The sequence below is a fragment of the Diabrotica undecimpunctata genome, chromosome 6, assembly GCF_040954645.1.
Source record: "Diabrotica undecimpunctata isolate CICGRU chromosome 6, icDiaUnde3, whole genome shotgun sequence".
Classification (NCBI taxonomy): domain Eukaryota; kingdom Metazoa; phylum Arthropoda; class Insecta; order Coleoptera; family Chrysomelidae; genus Diabrotica; species Diabrotica undecimpunctata.
The window spans coordinates 134215276-134238512 of record NC_092808.1 but is presented as its reverse complement, the minus strand read 5'-3'; the positions used below and the strand labels follow the sequence as shown (position 1 = coordinate 134238512).

Here is a 23237-nt window from a genome sequence, read left to right as displayed (position 1 = left end):
AAAAAAAACCAACAAATTACGCTTGGGGGGGGGGGTAATGAATGAGGTTGGCGGGCTAAATCTGCTTAAGTATTCGGGTTGTATCGATCTAAAAGAATATGATTGACCCCGCACAAACCCTTGTTTTAATGTTTTAATTAATTTTTTTGTTTCGCCCAATTTTTGAATGTCCTATAGGACCAAGTTACTTAAAATTATATATATTCTATAAAAATCCTGATTTGATCCATGTTTAGGTTTATAAACTGAACAAAATCCCCAAAAAACCCTAAAGCAACAGTTTTTTTGATTTTTGATGGTGGCGCACATGACGGAAAAATGTGAAAAAAATCAGAAATATAGTTTTTGATTAAATACACACAATAGAAAAAAAACTATACCCGCAGCCATCTCCAACCAAGATTTATACGCTTTTTTTTTGGAAAAAAAGCATTTTTAGGTGTACACTTAACCTCTGGGTCTCTAAGAAATACACAAGTTTTATAGAAGCCTCAACCATGCGTGTGTTTTTTTTGAAATTTTTCCCGTCGAAAAAAAAAAAAAATGACGTTTTTGCGGGTAGGGGTGGGGAGGGAGGTTTTATCTTTTAATCACTTAGAACGTAAAAAAATTAAAAACATTGAATTCTGGAAGTTAAGGCATTTTGCCTATCTTAACGGGGGGTTCCCTTGAACTTCAGCTGTAATAAGATTGACATCTTGACAAAGGATTTCGATAGCAAGTTTCACCGGCTTCAGAATATTTTCCAGATTTACTAATACCTCAAATTTATGTTCTGAAAAGCCAAAGTCCTCAGTGAGTCTATAGCTATATGCGCGCACTAACGTGCCTGATAGGATTTCATTTAAACTCTTCTTCTTTTTATTTAGACATGACTATGTCTGTTTTTCAATGTGTTTCCAGTAAGTTGTCGTTCCATCGTCTTCGAGGTCTTCCTTCTGATCGTCTTCCTATCGGGGAACCGTCTCTTGCCGTCTTTACTGCTATATTTGTTGTCATTCTGCTTATAAGATCGTTCAATTCTACTCTTCTATTTCTTACCCAGTTCTTTATATTCTACACATTCCATCTACGTCGTATATCTGTACTTCTAGCTCTGTCCCATAGTGTTTTACCATCAATTTTTATGTGTTTTTATCTCTGCTGTTTCTAAAATCCTTTTTGTCCTGTCAAGTTGAGTTTCTGCCGCGTATGTCATTATTGATCTGATAACTGTTTTGTAAATTCTACCTTTCATTTCTTTCCTGATATTTTTTTTCTACTTTTTTTTCCACTCCGCAATCAGTCCAGGCATGGACACTGCCTGGGGTGATTACGGGGTGAATTGGGGAGCTCTGCGGTTACCACAGCCGGTGTTAAATCTGGATAAAATTTGGAGGGTGATTGGCAAGGTAAGCAACCTACCAATCGTAAAAGCAAATACTCCTCACAGAAACAATGTACAGCCTCGGAACCGGATCATTTAAACTCGTGGGAATAAAATAGGCACGAGACAAAAATAAATGGCCCAGAAGAGGACTCAAAAATGATTGATTGTTCAAAGTCCACAAATAGAAATGTAAAGGCAACCTCGATCTACCTTCAGACTAATCAGACTTCTTTAGCAGAGTAAGGCAGCTTCCGCAGAACTTAATGTTGCTATGGTAGGGTTCTATGTCGTCTTAAAACAAAGTGGTAAACCAGGTATACCAGGTCTAAATAAAAGGTTCACTGCCGAAGTCTAGAAGACTTATATAATAGTTAATGGACGACGTACACTAATTCAGTTAGTTGCATTACCTCTCCAGAGAAAAAATTACTTTTATAATTTTGTATTTCTTATTATAATTCAGACATTTTTTGTTCGAATTTTTCACAAAGTTCTTTTTGAAAAATGCACATAGTCTGGAAGGCATTTACTGTTTTTTTTTAAATTACCTATCTAAATCTTAAAATTATTTTCTTGTTAACATACGATTTGATTAAACAGAACTCCGAATATGAACTGGAAGTCGTAAAAACTTCTATTCTTCTTCCCCAACATAAAGACAGCATCTAATTTTAAAACCGTTTAAATAATTACACAAAGTCGACAGAAATCTATGCAATTAATGCTTTACAGATGTATTTAGTGAAATGAAAAAATTTTCACGTTAAAGTCGGCCTTCGCTTAATTAAGTCTTAGAAAACTCGTTAAATAGTTAAATACTGGCAACACATGGAATACGAATAATGTAGGTCGAATTGTTGACATTCTTTTTAATTTTAATTTGACATTTGAATTTAAATTGAGTATTTTTAAATGCAATTGAAGAAGAGAAATGAGGAAGGGTTTATTAATGTTTTAATTGGCGTGATAACTGTACATTTTGAGCTATTACATTCTCCAGGGAGAGGATTTTCATCTAAAGTATATAATTACTAGAAACATTTATCGCGGCGTTGTCGAATAATTCGTCAGAAAGTTATGTACGTTGGATTATGTAAAACTTTTTCATTTTTGAATCATAATATCAAACCTATTTAGCCAATAACTGTAATAAAAACGATTAAAACCTTAATCCAAACATCAGCATATCATTCCGTATGTTTTTCACAAAAAACGAAAGCTATTGAATGGGTGTAAAAAATCCATTAGGTCTCCTGTTCCATCAAATCGATTATTTATATCTTTCTTAGTAGTTCCTCTGTTCGATGAATCGAATTTTTCTTGCTTTACCTTTCTCCAGTTATCTTATAGTGTTATTTTTGGTTTTATTTAGGTAAATTTCATTCATCATCATTGTATCTTGGTTTTGTGGACTTGGGTGCACTTCGGTGGTTTGTCTATGAGTCCTGTTTTAGGTGTCTTTATCACCTCTTGAGGACGTGGTGTATATTTTTGGGCGGCGGTACTGATTTCGGCATAGATAGTGATGTGCGGTAGAGGAGTTTATCCTCCTGCGGAGGAGGTCGTCTTCAGATGGTGGTCAGAGGAGTAAGGGCTTGGGTTCTAAAACAATTCTTTTCAGATTTTTTTTTATTTATTTAATTATGTGTGTTGAGGGCAGACGTGAACTGTCTGTGACTAGAGCCGAATTGAAAATAAAGGAATGATATTGCTTTCTGTGATAGTCTACGAGTCTTTCCTTAAGGATCATCTCGAAGACTTTAGCCATGACATTTAGGACAGACATCGGCCTATAAGGTTTCATGTTGGTCAGGGCTTTGCCATTTTTAGGAATCAAAATCGTGTTGGCTAATTTCCAAGAGGGTGGAAAATAGCAAAGTTTAAATGATGCGTCGACTATATTCGTCAGTTAGAGTGTAACTCTCGGTGCAAGTTGTTTCACATGAGTATTTTGTCAGGACCTGGTGAATTGGACTTGCCTATTTGGCAGAAATTCTACATTGCTTGTTGATTCACAGAGGCCATGAGCAGATGTTAATGGGATACCTATGTGTCGAAAGGAACTGCGAGTTGTCGTTATGTATCTCTTACACTGCGTACACACGGAAGGCTTGGTCAAATCTGGGGTTGTTTGGAATGGTGAATATATTCTGAAGATGAGTTTTTAGTGCATTGGCTGATGATTGGAGTTAATTATTTGATTGTTCAGTACTACGTGAGAAGGGTTATCTGTTTTTTGCTTAGTTAGGATTTTAATTTTTTTCCAGAATGTGCCGCTGTTAAGGTCGGTAGTCCAAGCCGGAAGTAACACTACGCCATTGGCTGGCCTGTATGTTATTCACCTCGAGCTTGATCTGTGCCAATATGCGGTTATATTCCGTTGTATCCTCATTCGATATCTTGGTAACTCTTACTGTTCTAATTTTCTAATCATAAAATTGAGGTTGTCTTCATCTTCTTTGCTTCTCAGTGTGTTTTCCACGGTTTCAGAGTTTTCTCTAGTAATATTTTGAACAATCTGGGAGATGTAGAGCAAATTCCTAGAGAGTCCCTCATTTTTTTCCATTTCCTTACTGATATTGATATATCGATGTAATATATTATTGTGATTGTGACATTCTATCGATAATTTTTTTTCTTTCAGCTCTTTCTCAAACGTCTTATTTATCATGCGTAAAAAATTTTCCGATCCATTTTTTTTCCGTTTGCGATCCGTTTAGTGTTTTTTAACTTCTGCAGGTTTATTATCAACTGGTTCTTTCCATGGATTCCTTGTTCCTCTTTTGTTGTTGGTAAAAGAATTCGAGGAAGATCGAGATGGACAGACCAAATAAAGAGCATTACCGATCTCTCTCTCCCTCTTTCTCTCTCTCTTTCTTTCTCTCCATAACCACACGTCCAATACCATAACATACCCACATTCGTCCGAAGGATAAAGGACAGAGGAGGAGCTAATAGTTGAATGTCTAACAGAGACGGAGATATAATAGAAAGTATCAGAAGTGGAAACATTAAGAGAATTGCCGAGAACGAGACTGCAATAGACAAATATGGGATATGAAAGTATTGAAACTGTTCTTTACAAATTATTTTTCGCCGAAAATCAGATTATAATTTATATAAAAAAATTTATACAAGATTCAAATAGAAAAATTTAAAATAGAAGTACATGGTGATGTTTCTAACGAAAATTTATAGCAAGTAAATAAAGCAATAAAAGAAAAGAACAACGTAATAAATAGTACCACATCCCACTGCAGGATCTCTACGTTCATAACGTAGTTATAATCTAATCAAACTCACATTTTACATACATTTAAAATTAGGAAAATACATTTATAATAGGTTACCAATAAAAAAGTGGCCGCAAATATTTTTAATTCAATTAATAGTAATTAGTTTTTGACAAATATTTTATTTCGGTTATAATATATATGATGTTATATGCATGTTTTTTATATCAAATTAAAGCTAATTTTTTTCTTAATATGATAATAAAAGGTTGCATGAGAAAAAATTGCATGAGTCGCAGATTAGGGTTGCCAGCTGTTAAAAACGCGAGGTATCAAAGATAAAGTAAAATAGGGTTAGGGCGCAACGACACCGGTTTAACAAGTGATAATGTGTATACTAGTAGGCACAGGCACGTAATTTCGTTGGAAAATTTACGGGAACGAGAGCGAGTAAGACAATAGTAAATTGGCAACAATGTTAAAGTGATCATTGTGATATTTTACTGAACAGTAGCCTAGATATATAATTTTAAATTAAATAAAAGTTATTATTTTGCAAACATTTGATTTTAAGTGTAAATGGAACAGTCGCGTATCCTCAAATTATGTGGGTATTAGTAAATATTTTATTTTACCAAAAAGTTTCATTTTCTATAAAGTTTTCATAAAAAATATCGGTGTTATCCACTTCTGTGATATACCTAGGTAGTGTTAACACTAATCGACTCGACTGAACAGAACTTACTTTCTACCAGCATTGGTTATTACTTCATAATTTTCAAATCCAAATATTCCGAAAACGGTTTACTATATCGAGTTTTACAAATAGTACCTTTTTGTTGTTAAATTGTATGATATTTAAGTTCCTTTAAACATATTCGTGTAAAATTTCATTACAATGTTACCAGTAGTTTCGACAAAATCGTAAAAAATCTGTTACATTTTTTGTCTTCAACGCCCTTTTTTTGATGGCGTTACAAAAAATTTTTACTAACCAACCCCAATTAATTTTTAGTTTTTTACCTATCCTAGAGACGGTATTACCTTTTTTTTGAAACACCCTGTATTAGAATAGAGGGATAAGCACATTAGATATTTTACTATATTGGAAACAATCAAAGATCGGGTTACTTAACGAAAGATCTCATTTGAACAAGAACAATTCGTTGATAAGGTCTATACAGTAATAAATATATTAACAATATCTAATACTAAAGAGTAAAACATAAATAATTACTACAACCAAATAATACTTTTCTCACCGTATCTCACGGCGGGATTGCCAGATAATATGTGAGAAATGAAATAGGATTAAAAAATTTACGGTGATTAGAAATTGAGAATGTTAACGCCATTAATTTAGGATTTGAATAAATATTTACAATTTTGACGACGTGGGTGATCTGATCACCATATATGAAGGTATTAATATGGAATCCTAAACGGGCATTCGATTTCGACAAGATACAGTTACTTTATTGTCATGTCTATTACAATAAATGTCATTAATATTTAATTTAAACAAATATTAATGGCGAACAGCATTTTGAAGTACTTTTAGTATGAGTATACGATAGTTTATTCAAATAATGTGATTTGAATGGCATATTATGTTCTTGAAGAATTGACAGAAAATAATATAATCATAGAAGGATATATTTCTTTAAAAAATCTGACTTAATATAAAGAAATTGATGTCGATATAAAGAAATTGTCAAAAATGTGTGTACAATATTGAACACTTTTTTCTCGTACATATTTTTATATTTTTACGCAATTTTTTGAACGAATCTTCAGGCTGATTATACGGTGTCGCAAAATTAGTGGCTCATACCATTTTTAATGTACAAAACAAAATAATTATTGCAAGGATGCAAGATTTAGCAAGTACTGCAATCACATAAGTGCTTATACTTTTGCACCACCGAATTTAATCAACACCTCTAGGGGGCTAGGGCTAGGGGAGATAAAAAACCTAAAAATACTTTAAAATTATTTTTCTAAGAAGCGAATTTTTCAGCAAAACGTATACTTAACTATTCACGATCTCAAACGACCATGCCGCCAACTACTGTAAAAATAGATAACTAATAAAATAGGGATAAATGTCAAAAATTTACATAAATTAGAGTTCATCAAATTTTAAAAATAATGAGCGATAAGAAGAAAAGTAATCAGAAGATAAGTAATTCCCTATCAGATTTACAATGCCATCTCTCAAAACAGTTTTCGACTGGCTGAATGACAATTGTCCAAGCCAAGAACAAAAAAAAAATTGTGAAAATTAAAAATAATGTTTTAAGTATATTTATTTTTTTTTTGTTTCAGAATACGTTCGGTGTTTTTGCAACTTACCTTCATGTGTTATGACTGGATACATGTGTAAATCAAGTGGCGGAGGCTGCTTTTCTGATGTAATTGTCCCTGGAAATGATGACAAAGGACGACACGGATGTTTGGAGTTTCTGTAAGTTATATTTTTTATTACTAGTGGCATTATTGAATAACTTTTTACTAGTTGCATTTGAAACATTTGAATCTTTATATAAAATTTTATAAACAATTTTTCAAACAAAATGGTCCTTGGTCCGTATTAATTTAAATGTGTTATGATAAATTAAGTTAGCAGACTCATATTTGTAATATTGTATAATATATAAATGTCGTAGTTTCTTAGAGATCTTACTTAACCTAATGAAATTCAATGTCCCCGTCCCTCTTTTCTATAAAGCTAAAAAATACCAGCTTTATAGACAATTTTTGAATGTTTCAGTCTATAAAGCTAAAATCTTCAGTTTCTTAGAATATCGTCATATAATTAACCTGCCTCCTTTCTGTAGATCTGAAAGGGGAGCAGTTTTATAGACGTTTTTTTGCCTAAAGCCGAAATTATCTGTTTCAAAAATTTTAAGGTCGACCAAGTCGACCCAAAACGTCTGCAACCATTTTTTTTTTCGTAGCTTGTGATATATGAAACAGAAAAAAAAATTGCACCATCCCATTGAGGTGGCGACAATTTTTTTGAATTTGTCGCAAGAAATGCTTGAAAATTTAACAAAATTTCAGCACTAACAATTATATTTTTTGATTTTTTTATGGCTTTTTTACATAGGTGTTTCTCAATATTTGTATCAAATATCTGACATCAATACATTTTATTTAAGCCCTGAATAAAATTTTGGTATTCGAGTTTTATTTTAATTACAAGGCAATTAGAAATGAAACATGCACTTATAAGAAAAATAAAAACTGATCACTGGGAACACTTTTCTTTCGAAAAGCGTTCCCAGTGATCAGTTCCTGATGATTTTTACGGTCTGCAAAAGGAAATATGGCGCTTCATAAGAGGTCAAAGAGCAGAGGTAAAGGAACTAATAGAACCAAAACACATAGAAAAGGATATGTGACTTGACTACCTAAAGAAGCTATATGCAGAGGAAGAACAAATGACGCTAGAACCAGAAACACCAGCGATTACCACAAATGAAGAAGTTATTATAAATATACAGGAAGTTTGGAAACAGCTGCTGTCGAGAAACCTGAAAAGGATTATAATTGAATAGATATGGAAATAATGGATCGACATGTAAGTGAGGAAATAGAAAAAAAAATACATTTAATATGATTTGGGTACTCATTATTGATTTTGATTCATTATTGATATTATACTGAATTTTTCTCACAATAGGAAGAAAGGACATCCTGGGAAAAATTTCAAAACAAAACATAACATATTTTATACTTGTAAATATTATCTTTTTGTAAGAATATCAAATATGCTTTTGCTATCTGCTAGATTTATCCGCCTTTGAGAATTTTTAATTAAATTCTTACCAATATTGCAATGAACTATAGAAATCTTGTATTAGGTGAGCGAATAATTACCTACTTTCATCCTGACAGATATTCACTAAATAATTAAAAATAAATTCACTAAAATCTGGTGTATTTCCTGAATGCCTGAAAACTGCCATAGTAACACCTGTTTACAAAAAGGGTGATCCTAAATTAATTAATAACTATAGACCAATTAGCCTTCTATGTTCCTTTTCAAAAATCTTAGAAATGACTATGTATAGGCGGATAACAGAATTTTTAACAAAATGTCATATTATTAGTGTAAATCAGCATGGTTATCAACAGGGAAAATCAACTAAGACTGCGATTTTTCAATTTGTCTGGGATATTTTGAAATGTACTGAGATTGGTCATATGGCTTTGGGTCTCTTTTTGGACCTATCAAAGGCATATGACTGTTTAGTGCATGACCTATTATTTGATAAATTGGAGAAATATGGTATACGTGGACCAGCATTGAACTGGTTTTTTAAGTCCTACTTGGCAAATAGGAGACATTTAGTAAAAATACATAAAAACACTGAAATAGGCATCTCATCTGAAAGCACTATCAATATTGGAGTACCACAAGGAAGTGTGATTGGTCCTTTACTGTTTGTGATCTATATCAATGATCTTAATGGTCTAGTGGCTAATGCTACTTCCAGCATAACAAATTATGCAGATGATACAAACATTTTAGTCAGTGGTAAAGACATGTCTGTTCTAAGCGTTAATGCTAGTTTAGAGTTCCAGAAAGCTAAAGACTGGTTTTCTATGAATAGGTTGGTTTTAAATCAAAATAAAACAGATCTTCTTTTGTTTAAGACAAATTATGCACATTCAGATATGCCAAACAGTATTATTGTAAATAATGACACTTTAAATATTAGCAGCAGTACCAAATTTTTAGGATTATATATTGACAGTTTTTTATGTTGGGATAAACATGTTGACCAGTTATGTATGTCTTTGAGTAAAGTGATTTACAGCTTTAGAGTTCTAAAAAAATACATGAATAGTAACTCATTAAAAACAGTGTATCATGCTAATTTTGAAGCAAAATTTAGATATGGTCTAATAAATTTTGGCCACAGTAGGGACATAAATAATGTATTTCTGGTTCAGAAAAAAATAATCAGAGTTATGTTTGACTTAAAAAGTAGGGAATCATGTAGAGGGCATTTTATGTTTTTTAACAGTAAGAATGCTTACTGTTTCTATATAAGAATAAAATACTCTTTAGGAACTTTGAGCCCAATAGTATAGTAAATACCAGGTTATATAATTAAAAAATTCCAATACACAGGTTAAGTATAACAACGGTATAACCGAAAAAAACGCTCTTTATTGCTGCATCAAATTGTTTAATAAACTGCCTGAACCTATTAAAAGGGAGGAAAGATTAAGTTTGTATAAACATCAAATATTTAAATTACTGGTAGCTCTTGAGCCATATTCTGTGGAGGACTATTTGTATATGTAACGGTTAGGAATAAGTAAACAATATTTTCGTTTGTGACACTGTTTTTTTTAAATAATTTTATGTTCACGGAATGTATATTATTTTCTAAAAATAAAGATATTGTTATGTTATGTTATCTTATGTTATTTAGAAATGCACAGCTTAATTAACTTTGGACAATAAATTTCAATTCGTGGGAAATATTTCCAATAAGCACATGTAAATACATTTTAGTAATTACACCATTCTGAAATTTTGTTTGCACAACACCGTAAACTAGCCGATAAAATCGATTATGTAATACATTTTAATCCCTGGCGCTAAAAGTAATTGATCTAATAAATAAATTGTCAATTAAGACGGATAAACTTTCTACATTATGAATGCACAAAGCTACCGATATAGAAGCACCACACAATTTACAAGACGGCGTGCAATTCCTATAAGGAATAGAAGTGACAAATTAATTTCAAGAAGTGATGTTAGAATGAACGTGTTTTGATATATATTTTTTTGTTTTTGTTTATAGTTGTTACTTAATTATAAATTAATCCTTGTAATTTCATTAAATTATTTGAAATATTGTAATTAAAATTTTCCAGTAAAATAAAAAAAGTTGAACCTTTGCACCTAAAGCGAGAATTATCCCATCCAAATTGATTCATTAATTGAGGATTTCCGTTTTGAGCAATTCCACTATTTTGGCAAGTTGATAGTCTTTAAAAGTGGCGTATACCCGTGAACCAGCAGGTTTCTGTGGTTCACGGTGTCGTACGAAGCGACTTAAATCGACGAGGGCTAGACCTATTATCTTTTTTTTCAATTCCGTTTTCGATGTGTTCCTAGAATTTGGCTGATGCAGTTCCTCCCAAGTTTACCGCTTTTTCTATGCGATGTAGGATAAGTCTTTCACCCGCTTATATAGGTGGCAGAGATGCGATATAGCATGGTAACTCTTTGGCGTTTCTGGGCCTTTTTTCAGGTTTTCATGTAGCTATGACTTTTGCTTTACTATACAGTTTTAATATTTGAAATGTCATTCGGCAGTTATTGAACAGGAGTAGCATCCAGCTTTTTGCCACGATGCCAAATTGTCATATGTACATCTCGATTGATGGTAGGAGAATTAGCTGGATGAGTGGGAAAAATACTTACTTAACTCTGAAAGTTTGGGAACTACGCTACTTCTAAAACCTAAGCTCCCAGGAAGCTGCAAGGGTGTGCAGTCTTAGAGGAGTTCGAAACCTGAAAGGATAGTAACTCCACTGGTGCGTGACTCAGGGTCTCAGAAGAAACCGAAAGCTCGATTATGATGAACACTTCCAATCAGCTACATCCTGTCGCTGAATATAGAACCCCAGCTCTACCAGTTTGGAGATTTGTAGTAGAACGAATTGAGTTATAAGATGAACACGACTCACCCCAAAGCAGATTTAACTGAAGCTAGCAACGGCTTTTGGAAAAAGCTAGTTTCTATTATTTATAGGATTCAACCAACTACGTCAGGCGAATGACGGGCCAAGCAATATCACATTTGCAGAGCTACAACAGACATACAATTGCTATAAACGAATCAGAAATGAAACGAATACTTTAGTCAGACAAATAAAAAGGGAACACTGGCAGAGTTTCTCAAAGCAGATGGAACACGACTTCTACGGAAGGCAAAAAGAAATATGGAGCATGATCAAAGGACAAAGAAAAGAGATTAACGCACTAATAAAAACGAAACACATTCAGAAGGAAACATGGGCAGACTACCTTTTGATCCCTATTGGCTAAAGGTGACAATAATGAAGAAAGAAGTAAACGAAGCATTAAGGAAATCAAAAATAAAAAATCAACAGGAGAGGATAGAATACTGAATAAAAATAGAATAAAACAGAACGCCACAATAATGGAGATCAAGCAATACCTTTCTTCAAAAAGGGAGACAAATCGGACCTAGAAAATTACAGTGGAATTAATTTATTAAACACAACACTAAACCAAAGTGATAACAAATAAACTGAATGAAATTATAACGCTAGCAGAAAAGCTACAAGGTTTTAGGTCGGAAAGTTCATGCACCGACGCTATATTTATAATAAGGCAAGTGCGGGAGAAATCATTAGAATGCAACAAACCGACGTATCTATGTTTCGTGGATCTTAAAAAGGTATTTGACAGGGGCAAATTAAAGGACGTTATTCACTTATCATATGCAAGAGAGATAACTATGAATAATCAAAACGATCGAAAATATCTACAAAACACAATAAAAGTAAAAGTAGAAGAAGAACTCCAATGGTTGAGCAATAGAGGATTCATTGAATCCTCTATTGCTCAACCTGATCATGGATGAAATAATAAAAAAGTAAGAACTAAAAAGGGATACCAAATGGGAGAAAAACAACGTAAAATAATCTGCTATGTAGACGACGCAATACTAGTCTCTCAAAGTGAAGATGATTTACAACGTATGCTGCACCAATTTAATATAACCAGAAAGCCAGAAAATTTAACGTGTTAATTTCTCCAAAAAAGACAAAATGCATGGTTATGACAGCACATTTACTAAGATGTAAATTGGAGCTAGAAGGTCAGATAATAGAACAAGTGATGGAGTTTAAATATCTAGGTATCACACTTTCTAGCTATGGAAAACTCGAAACTGAAAGGCAGAATGTACAAAAAGGTCATTAGACTAATAATGACATATGCGGTAGAAACACGACGAAGCAGCGGATATTAAAGCAGAAAAATTGATGGTATGAGGAGATGGAGAACATTAGGGACTTCGTAAGAAATAGAAGAGTAGAATGGAATGATCATATAAGCCGAATGACAACAAATAGAGTAGTAAAGACAGCAAGAGACAGTTCCCCAATAGGAAGACGATCAGTAGGAAGATCACGAAAACGATGGAACGACAACTTACTGGAGGCACATTGAAAATCAGACAGAGTCATGTCTACATAAAAAGAAGAAAGAAGAAGAATAGCATATATCATCGACACCTGTGACTTTCACATTTTTCAAAGTATTTAGTCCTTTGTTATGTTCTTTCATGGTAAAAGGTGTATCAAAGTACTTTTTCTCGGTTGTTGGAGAGCGGTTGATACCATTCATTTGCATGTGGTGTTTGTCGTTAAGAAATATATATTGGTGAGCTATCTGGTTGGGAGTTACGTTCGAAGGCGCTTTGCACACTTTTGGGTCGCCATTTAGTCTCCTTATTAGGTTCTAAGCAATTTTGCTGCTATGATATATGTCCAGACATCCAAACGTTTCTATCCATTTCCTCTGTCGACTTTTGTTCAGTACTGTCGTAGGGGTGTTGCCACAGTCTACGCCGACAAAGAAAAAAACATGTGTTACATAGGTTACTTCTACAAAGGGAGAATACAAGGAAGGAGAAGGCCAGAGAGATGCAAGATATATTGGCTGGGACACTGGTTTAGTTGCAGCTAAGGCTACGACAGTTAATTTCCTTCCACTCTCTTTATGTTTAATCAATATTCTGCGTCCATCTTTTCCATTTATGTAGTACATTTTTTATCCTCCCTGAGAGTAGTCTTTTGCTGACTTATTTTTTATAGATGTTTTTGTGTTCTGCTTTCACATTCATATAAAAATAAACGTTTTTGAATTTCATTACTGTAAATGTTTCTAAGGATTACTTTTAGATTTCCAATATAGCTATTTGTTATATCCAAACTCCCCATATTCTTTAAAAATAAATCTTGTTTTTATTGTCTTATCTTATTCCAATCTCTGGTGTCTGCTTTATCTTTTTTTTATTTTCTTCCATATCTTATTTATCCTGCTACATCTGTCGCATGAAATATGTATTCGCGATGATGCTGCATTATATTCTTCGTATAAGTTATCACTTTGAAAACATCTACACTTTAAAAATTTCTTCCTCTTTAGTTTATTCTTGATAATCTTAAAATTTTTGTTGGATTAAATAAAAATACCCATATAAAGTGTCTACGTATGTCCTGAATTCATGGCGCCCTTAGGCGCCAATAAATATCCGACACGGGTTCGGTAGATACATCTGCCGTTTTCACCTTAAGTTGAAAGCAGCCGGTGTGTCTGCACAATTTATGATCTACTTATTTTCCCTGCTATATTGGAGGTCAAAATGTTATGATGTAATATGAGGGCACATTTTAATTTCCGATTAACACTGTCGATGCTCGACAGCTACAGATTTTTTGCATTAAGTCTATAGCGTGCTTTAAAATATATTAATCATCATAATAATCCTATCAATATCATTCCTAGCGGTGTCTACTGTGATGTTAGTTGTCGAGGGGATCAATCCGCATTAGTATTTTTTGGTTGTACAGTTCGATGTGACTTAGCTTCTTCTGGGCAAGCTTTCTACATTCTTTCCTATCTTTCAATTCTTTAATGATTAAGTAATTTAAAAAATCTTTTAACATTGTACCTACTTCATCTCAGTTCTTAGTAACGTTACTGCTACTACATTGTTCATTTAGGGGGATAGGTAAAGGATTCTTTATTTCGAAAGGATGATCATGTGAGTCCCCGTTTAGGATCTTTCGATCCTGTTCAGGTTAGCTTTGAATGTGTTGTGGTAAAGCTGTTCAAAAATCACACTGTAGTAGTGGCGTGTGTAGTGCAGCATCTTGGTGGCTGTTAAAATGGAATCGCTACTTAAATCAGATGTGAGAGGCTTGTCTGGATGAAATATACTTTCCAGAGTGTTTCGAGAGGCGGTTTGCGACAGGTTACCCAGTGTGAGTGTGTTTTGTGATAGCATGACAATGATAAACGCTACCATTTCGATGTTACTTAAGATCTGTCATTCACTTAGACGTCCCCAGCTGACCCTAGAATATGTGACAGGCATAAGATTCAGTTGTTGGCCGGGAGCCCCAATGGCGAGGATACTTAGGTAGCAGAAAGAGGACACATTCACACTAGCATGACCCTTTCACCGTCATGCTAGTGTTAGTGTTGTGTGAATGTGTGCGAGTCTGAATCGGCAGAGACGAAAACTGTGTTCTCTAGTGACCATTGTTCCTGCAAGCCGTTTATACGTCCGCGACCATAAGTCCGCGTTCGATAGACAATTTCAATATCTGCCAATCCAAGTGAGAAAATAGTTGCGGCTATTTTCTCATGGACGAACAGGTACAACAGGAACAATCTGATCAACGGTAATCAATCAACTTGTTTTTAACTTATTTAGTAGTGTTTCATATCCTCTTCGTGCATCTATCAAATAATATAGTTACAGCTAACATGAACATTTACATGTATCAACTGAGCGATTTTGATAGGGGGCGGATAGCTAGCCTAAGAGAAGCCGGACTTTATCTTTTCGGGAAATTGTGAATAAGGTTCATAGAAGATTAAATACTGTGTTAATATGTTATCGGGATAGCGTCAAGAAGACGGTCTCGAAGATCGAAGGACACAGGCCTGCGCCAAATAACAACAGAGCGTCAAGATCGTCGCCTAAGCCCCCTTTCAGACGAGGATACTGTATCCGAGATACGCTTATCTGAGACGCAGATATTACATAGACTCAAATGGAGCTTTTCACACGAGACACGCGAGGGATACAGTATGCGAGATACCGAATTCAGTATCTCGAACCTTCCTGTCTCCGACGACTGAATGCGTATGCCAGATACAGAAGAACCATTACGTTAAATGAACGCTTTCAGACACGAATACTTTTGCACCACATTCCATAGACGCGCGATTTTCTGTCGAATAATTGTGAATGAGCAACGAAAGAAAGGTGTTTTCTGAATATAGTTAAATAATGGAGCGTGCTGTATTTGATAATGACAAATATATTTGTTTGGTACAATCAAATTCCTGTCTATGGGATACGGCATCGCCAGATTACTGCAATAGAAATAAAAAGCAGCAGTGCTGGGTCGAAAATTTTAAGCGAAAATTTTGAGGCCATGACTGCAGTACGGCAAAATGAATATGGTAAGAAATAAACATGTTTTTATTATAAATATATAGGTATTTTCTTTCATACTTATACAGTTTAGTTTTAAAAGTTTGCTAATTGGAATTTTGATTATTTAACTAATATCAAACTACATTATTGTGAAAGGAAAATGGTCATTTTTTATTTAGGGCGAGGTAAACAATTTACAAATTGGAGATAAGTACACAAATTTATTTTAAATTTAAGTCATAGACTTTAACTTTAACTTAAAGTCATAGAAAGCCGTTCTTTTGATGAAATACTTCTACGCACAGTTGTGTCTTTTTTACTCAATTGAATTTCCAAAATTTTATGAAGTTTTTCAAACGAGTTCACAGACATTCGAAAATAGTTAAAAAACTTCGATGGATCTTGCAATAAATCTTGATACAGCAAACTATACGTTCCCTTGGTTTCTCTTAATTCTACAATAGGATGAACCCACAAATTACGTCGTCTTTTCAGTTTCTTTTTCTTTTTATTTAATATGTACCACAGCATAACACACTCTTCTACATCCATAATCCAAAAATATAACCGCACTGCACTGCTACTATTTTCATACTGACGAGCATGCCCGTGAATCCGATACAGCAGCTATCGAAAATTCTGTATCTCGCATACAGTATCCTCGTCTGAAAACCCTCTAAGGTTCATGGGTCTAAGAGACCTCTTCTTCACTACCAGGTCTATTGAAAATCGATCGTTTGCAGAACATGGAAGATGTGAATTGTGATGTGTATAATTTATCGTCGAATTCACAGTTTTGGCCTTTTTTTCAATTCGGCCACATTGGTTGCTACCTCTTACCCCTAACATACACGTAATCGTCTTAAATGATGCAGAGAACAACTAGCTTGGGACCAGGAATGGAATGGGGTTGTCTTAGTGATGAATCTCGATTCTGTTTAGGAATGCATGATGGCCGACCAGGGCCAGAAGACGACGTAGTGAAAGATGAAATTTATAGTTTGACAGTTAATTAAGACATGAAACGAGAGACCCCAGGAGAATATTGACCACCTAATCCGAAGCGAGCCCAGGCGCGTCCAAGATTATTTGTATCAACCCATTATTAATTGATTTACCCTTGTGCGTTATTTTAATCATGTTTATTTTGATCGTGTTTTCTTTTTTTACTCTTTTTTATTGTACAAAATATTTTTAAAACATAATAATTTATAATGGGTGAATGGATTTCTATGTCACTTATTATATAAGCCTTCAAAAATAATTAAAATTAAAAGAGACATGTTTTGTAGCTTTTTTGGTCGTTCCATCATTCAAGTCTTAGAACAAAGGCTAATTAACTTTTTTACAATTCATTTTCTCCAGTTCAACAGGTAGTACTTAGCCATTAATGTGTACTGTGCTATTTATCTCTTTTTTTATGTCCGTGTATAAAGACACAGTTATTATTGCATTTCATTTAAAGTTTTTTAATTGCTCTTCTCTTCTAATTTATGAACAGTAGTACTAATTAAGTAAAAAATTATAGACTACTCGTCTAATAGTAGGAAATATTCCCAACTAAACGATATAAAACGTCTTATTAATTTCTTCGATGATGATAAAAACTAAAAATCATTAGATTCATAAAATCAAGCTGGTTTTCTCGATATCTAAGATCAAATAAGTTTCTAAACAGATCTAACTAACTATCTATAAATAAATTAAATGTAAATATTTTAGTTCTCATCTTTTTTCACATGTTTTTTTAATTATTCTTTCCATCATATAATAGGCCAGTGAATTAGAGAACATTTTTGTGCTCGTAGGTCAACAAAATTTTGGAATTAAAATAGTTTTTAAAAAATATTTTAACATTCATTGGGAATAAACAGGAATACGTGATCTCCTTGGTGCCGTACGTAAGAATTATAACTTCTTCCTTCCACTAAAAGATTGAATTTTCTTTTGAGAATTCAAAATTCAATGCTAATCGAATCGTTCGTTTGCAAAATACAGTACCACCATTTGCAGTAATCTATTCAGTTCTTCTTCTACAGCTGCCGGCTTCATTAAAAGACATTACCAATTACAGTTTTTAATGTTACATAACCATGAGAGCTTTTTTCTGCCATTTATTTGATCTGTTGTTTTTAACGAGGAATATATTACTTTGGATTACGTAATAGATGCTCTAGGGAAGCTTGTTAAGATAAATTCTCTGCTATTGTTGACGCTTTGCAGGACCTCTTCAATAGAGCCACATATCAAAGGCTTCTACTTTATGCAGACTTTATAAGAACATATTTTTGAAGAAAGATTTTTTAAGAAGATTTTTTTGAAAATTTAGAAAGTACTTACTTAAAAGTCCCCTTAAGTTTTTAAGGTATATGCCTTTACTCTGTACAGTAAGACTCACCAGATGTAACGTTGTTGTCACTTGTTAACCTTATTTTTATTTCTTTTTTGGGATTCAGTTGGCTTTTTGTTCAATAGCCTAAATATTTATATTAATTGTCCTGTTCTACAGTCCATCTAATTTAGATAACGATTTACGTCATTATATACGTCAGAGATTGAAGTTGACATAGTTGCCAAAGTATAAAAAAATCCTGAATCCGTTTTAAATCAAATAGGTCACATAATTATTAATATACTCTTTACAACGACTATTTAAATTCTTACATGCCATTTTTGAAATAAAACACACTAATTTTGTTCTAAAAAGAACAGATTTTATTAAATAGTTAAAAATATAAAACAAGAGGTATTCACTTTAAGATTTAAAATAATAAAGTACAAAAAGTGTCAACACCGCAACTGTCAAATAGGTGTTACCAATTTATGCCAAAATTTTACCTTCGTTCAATTACAGTTACAGTGTGTTCCGAACAAATGTTCTTGATAAAAACGCTTTATAATGCATTTATACAAATTAAATGAAACATATTATTGTGTATTTCTTTAAGTTAACATTAATAGAAACTTTTAAATATTAGTTCTACGCGTATATAATAAAATATGTCTAGTGGCTGTAATGCCAGTGTACTCGGTAAAGTGATTCTAAAAAAGAACACACCTACACCCTAAATATTTCGTGTTGGTATCATGTGACGTCACAGGCTATGACGCCGATGACGTACATCGTTAACTAAATTAGATGAAGTGTAGAACGTTATTATTGACTATCAATGATAGAGACACATTCCGTTTTCTCTAAATTACTATTCTTTTGATTTTCTTTTCGTTGATTGGCATAATTTCGTATATCACAATCCTCATCTGTTTTCTTTTTTCTCTGGTCACACATTTATATGCCGCTATATTTTTATTTTTGTTCATTACCCAGTCCTTTTTACTTTTTCTTGCTGTTTTTCTAGATTTTCTAGAATGCGGTTCCCATTCTTGTTTATGTCTTCTAATATGCTCACTTTATTTTTAAGATGTTCTTGTTCAACTCTGTAGCTATCTTTTCTCTAACTATTACATCTTTCAACAGACTCTGTAATAGTCTGTATTGGGTTTAATTTCAGTTTTTGTTCTTTTTATTTATTTTTTTTATTATCTTTAGTCTGGACTGGAAGTGTGTTACTATGATGTTATAATCCATACTAACATCAGCACTGGGATATGTTTTTGCGCTTTTGGTAGTATTTCTGTATCTATGATTAAGCAAGAAGGATTAATTTGATTGCGTATTATTGTAGTGGGTGTATCTAGTGTAGAAGACCACTTGTTCGTTATCACCATTTCTTAGTGTTGTTAGAACTCTAATAATCTAATCATCTCGTGAAAACGTTTCCAATTACTACTAGACTCAAAAACGTCCTTAGCCTATTTTGACATTAAAATCGCTCAATACTACATATATTAGTATCTTCCTTCTTTGTCATCTTCATTAGTTTATCTATGTCTTCTATAGAAATCTATAGAAATGTCTGTCTATTACTGTTTCAGAATTTAGAGCATTTATTTTAATCTTAAACTGGTTTCTCATTGCATTCTTCATCGCTGTACGATGAGGAAACGCCTTTCTACAGTTACCACTCTGCCGATTGCTGATTCACAACCATTTAGATTTATCAAAATCTTGCTTATGTTCATTTACGGTACAGCCAGCTACCGCTGCTTAGTGATCGCTTGTTTAAAACTGCGAAAGAGAATAGTAATATCCATTCACGAGATAGAAGCTACTTGCTAAAAAAAACCCACAACATCTTCTAACAAAATAGTTTTAAAGTTCCAACGGCCAATCTTTTGCCATAGTCCTTTAAGAGGGATAGCTACAAGCTTTCTTATTCCGCCATTATTTGCTCAGAATACGTTTATTAAATGGGTTTCTGATAAACATATTATATATAGCCAGTCTTTTATTTCACATAGATGAGTTTTTGTTCTACATTTTAGTAGGTAATTCTTTCCTTTATCTTTCTTTTTTATGTCTGCGCATTGGCTTTTGATAATACTTTTTGAACAATTGTCTTTTCGACCCCCACTTACCATTTTGTTGTTCAGATCATCAGTAGTACTAAAGCACTAATTGAGCTTCAATCTTTCCTAGTTTATTTCGCCAGTTGTTAGTCTTCCTAGCGTCCTTGTCTATCCACCATCTTTCCACCTCACCCATCTCTTATTTCCCAAACGCAACTGGATCTGTTTCATCTACTTATAATAACTGCTTGATGAACGTAAGCTGAACAATGCATTAATCAGTGTAAAAAGGATTTTTTTCATGACATCCTGTTTAATTATCCTTTTTTTTGTAAATTTTATTTTATAATCTTAATTTTCTGTTTTAATGTTAAAGAAATCGTACTTACTTCTGTGCATTTCTTAAAATTTTTGTAATAGTCATGCAGATAGACTCATTTTTAATACTTGTTGCTTGGTCTATGAACTCAGCCTATAACTAGTTGTTTCATCAGCTCGGCATGCTGTTGACCTCCTTCCTCTCACTTTTTATTTTATTAAGAAAATAACATACAAAAATCCGTATTCGTTCCGTGTATGTCATCGTAAACTTCACATTTTATTAATGCAGTTATTTCTGTTACGCTTCAAAACTTTTTATCTTTTTTGTAAACATTTACAGTTTTTCATGTTTTACGTTTGCAATATGCAGGAAATAAACTGAAGCTAGTGCATCTAATTAGTTTTGAGTAAGCGACAGAAATGTATTAATACCTAAACAGCCGCTGTCATATATTACATATATGCTTTATATAGATGACTAATAGGCTATTTTATGAAGAAAAAAAGATAATAGTCAGTTAAGATTGTAAACCAACAACAACATAAGTTGTTTGTACTGAAGAGTGGAGTAAGAATCGGTTTTATTTACTGAATACATATTGTTTCCCTTATAGCTGATAAATGAAAATTGTGGATCGTGGCACTTGTATCAAAAAACCCACTTTTTAATCGCTTCTGATTTAACCATCGTCGAAAGAAGACCTAAGAGAAAATATGTAACTTGACTTTTTAAGTAATTCTGCTCGGAATTCTGTATTTTTTTATGAATTAATTAATCGGTAAATATGATTAACCTTTCTAATACCGGGTGGGGCGAATTCTCGCCCCAGGTCTAAGGTTTTTATTAATATCTGTAATTAAGTTTAATCAATCGCTTTGACGGTTTAGGACATTGGTAGTTGATGTATTAAGAGCACAAAGAATTAGTAAAAGTTTTCACGAGTGTTTTCACGTTCTTTAAATCTGATTTTATCAGTTTAGATGAAAGTTTTGGAAAATGGTTACTAATGACTGTACTAATTACCTGCCATGATGTGCAGTCGCGTTCTTTACATATTGGCAGTTGACTGTAATGTGTTCCCTTTATCTTTGAAATTCCTTTCTTGCTATTACACAGTGGGAACTTTTATAATTCCCCTCTTAACATATTTTTGTCTAGATTCTTCGAAGCATCACTTTCTAGTTGGGATTGTCTGTCTAAGAATTTGTAAAGTGAAATTAGCCCTAAGTATGTCTGATATCTGATAACTGCTAAAATTATCTGTTTATTTGGTGAGTTTCTGAATGTGACTGTCTTCTGTCTTTGATTTTTAATTTGTTGAATTGGTACTAAACAAAGTATACAAACAATAAAGTGTTTAAAAAATAGTAACATTAATGAGATGCATCGAATCATTGGGCTTAAAAGTGAACCAAACTACTGAGCCCCATCTGGTACTGGTAGTTTTAAAATTCACCCGGTATTAGGAAGGTTAACTAAAGAGTATTTTTAACGAGTACTTACCGTTGTAAACGTTAAGCACTATTTGCTTTGCATCGTGTGAGATGAATATAACCAGAACGTGTTTCAGGTTCAGACTCGTCTTCACTTCCTGAAATAGCGGCAGGAATGTACAGGACATCGTCACTAATCACTTCTATATCACTCATATTTATAGTTATTACACTGACTTCTGTTCTATATAAACGACAAAAGAAAAATGAAGTTCTTTTAAAATAAACTTTCGTCTCACAGAAGCCCTAGTGATAATTTGATATTAAGTAAACATTATCCTTTTACCTGAATAAAATTCCAAGAAATTTTCTAATCTCTTATAAACACTGGTTTTACGTACCTAGAAATTTGTTCTGAATTCCAAGTACAAATGCAATTAACTGATTAAACTTAAATAGGTACACAAAATTACGCTTAAAATTTTATTTACTAATCGTTAACAACTCAAAATTAAAATACGTATCTGGCTACACCTACTTTGTATCATTTAGTAAAGTACCTTTAAACTTTAAACGGATAGTAAGTTGAAGTTAATATCATGAAGAGCGCAGAGAAGATTCTTAAAAAATAGCCAAATAGCCAAAAATACATACAGCAACGAATGCCAAACATCAGATTAGATGTATCCGAAACGAAATAGTAAAATATTAGTTCACGAAAAAGGCGATAAAAAGAGATCAAAAGATTACTTGGACATTTCATTAAACGAAGAATTTGATAGAAAACCAGTTTAACTGATGAAGATAGTAACAGCGATCGCCACTGAAATACCAAACGAGGAAGTTGCTCAAGCACTTCAGAAATAAAGAAAGGTAAAACTGAAAACAGTTGGGGAACATCCACAAACTACGTCGTAGACAAGAAAGTGGGGAACTTTGATTATTACGATAGTATACGACAGGAGGGAGAGGGACATGAGTGCTAGTTAGTTTTAAAAACTGATCAGTAGTTGGTCTGTGTCGTTTTAACTGACAAGAACCACGTGTTCAAGACGAGCAAGGAAGCATGCTGCTCTTTAAGTATTAACATTTACAACCATTGTCATCGACGTAGGGTCGTATTATAATTTAAATTTAAATATGTAAACCATATAATGATGTCTCCACTGCAATTTTAGTGTTAGCTACAAGTACCAAAAGAACGCACTGATGATGATCTGAGCTAGA

General features: G+C 33.2%; 1 protein-coding gene across 1 annotated transcript in view; it reads left to right on the top strand.

Annotated features, from left to right (window-relative positions):
• Positions 1–23237, top strand: part of LOC140443927 (uncharacterized) — a 119144-nt gene that overhangs the window by 72809 nt on the left and 23098 nt on the right. The window contains exon 2 of the mRNA XM_072535439.1: positions 6931–7069. Within this exon, the coding sequence (XP_072391540.1) occupies positions 6931–7069 (139 nt within the window). The remainder of the gene's footprint in view (positions 1–6930; positions 7070–23237) is intronic.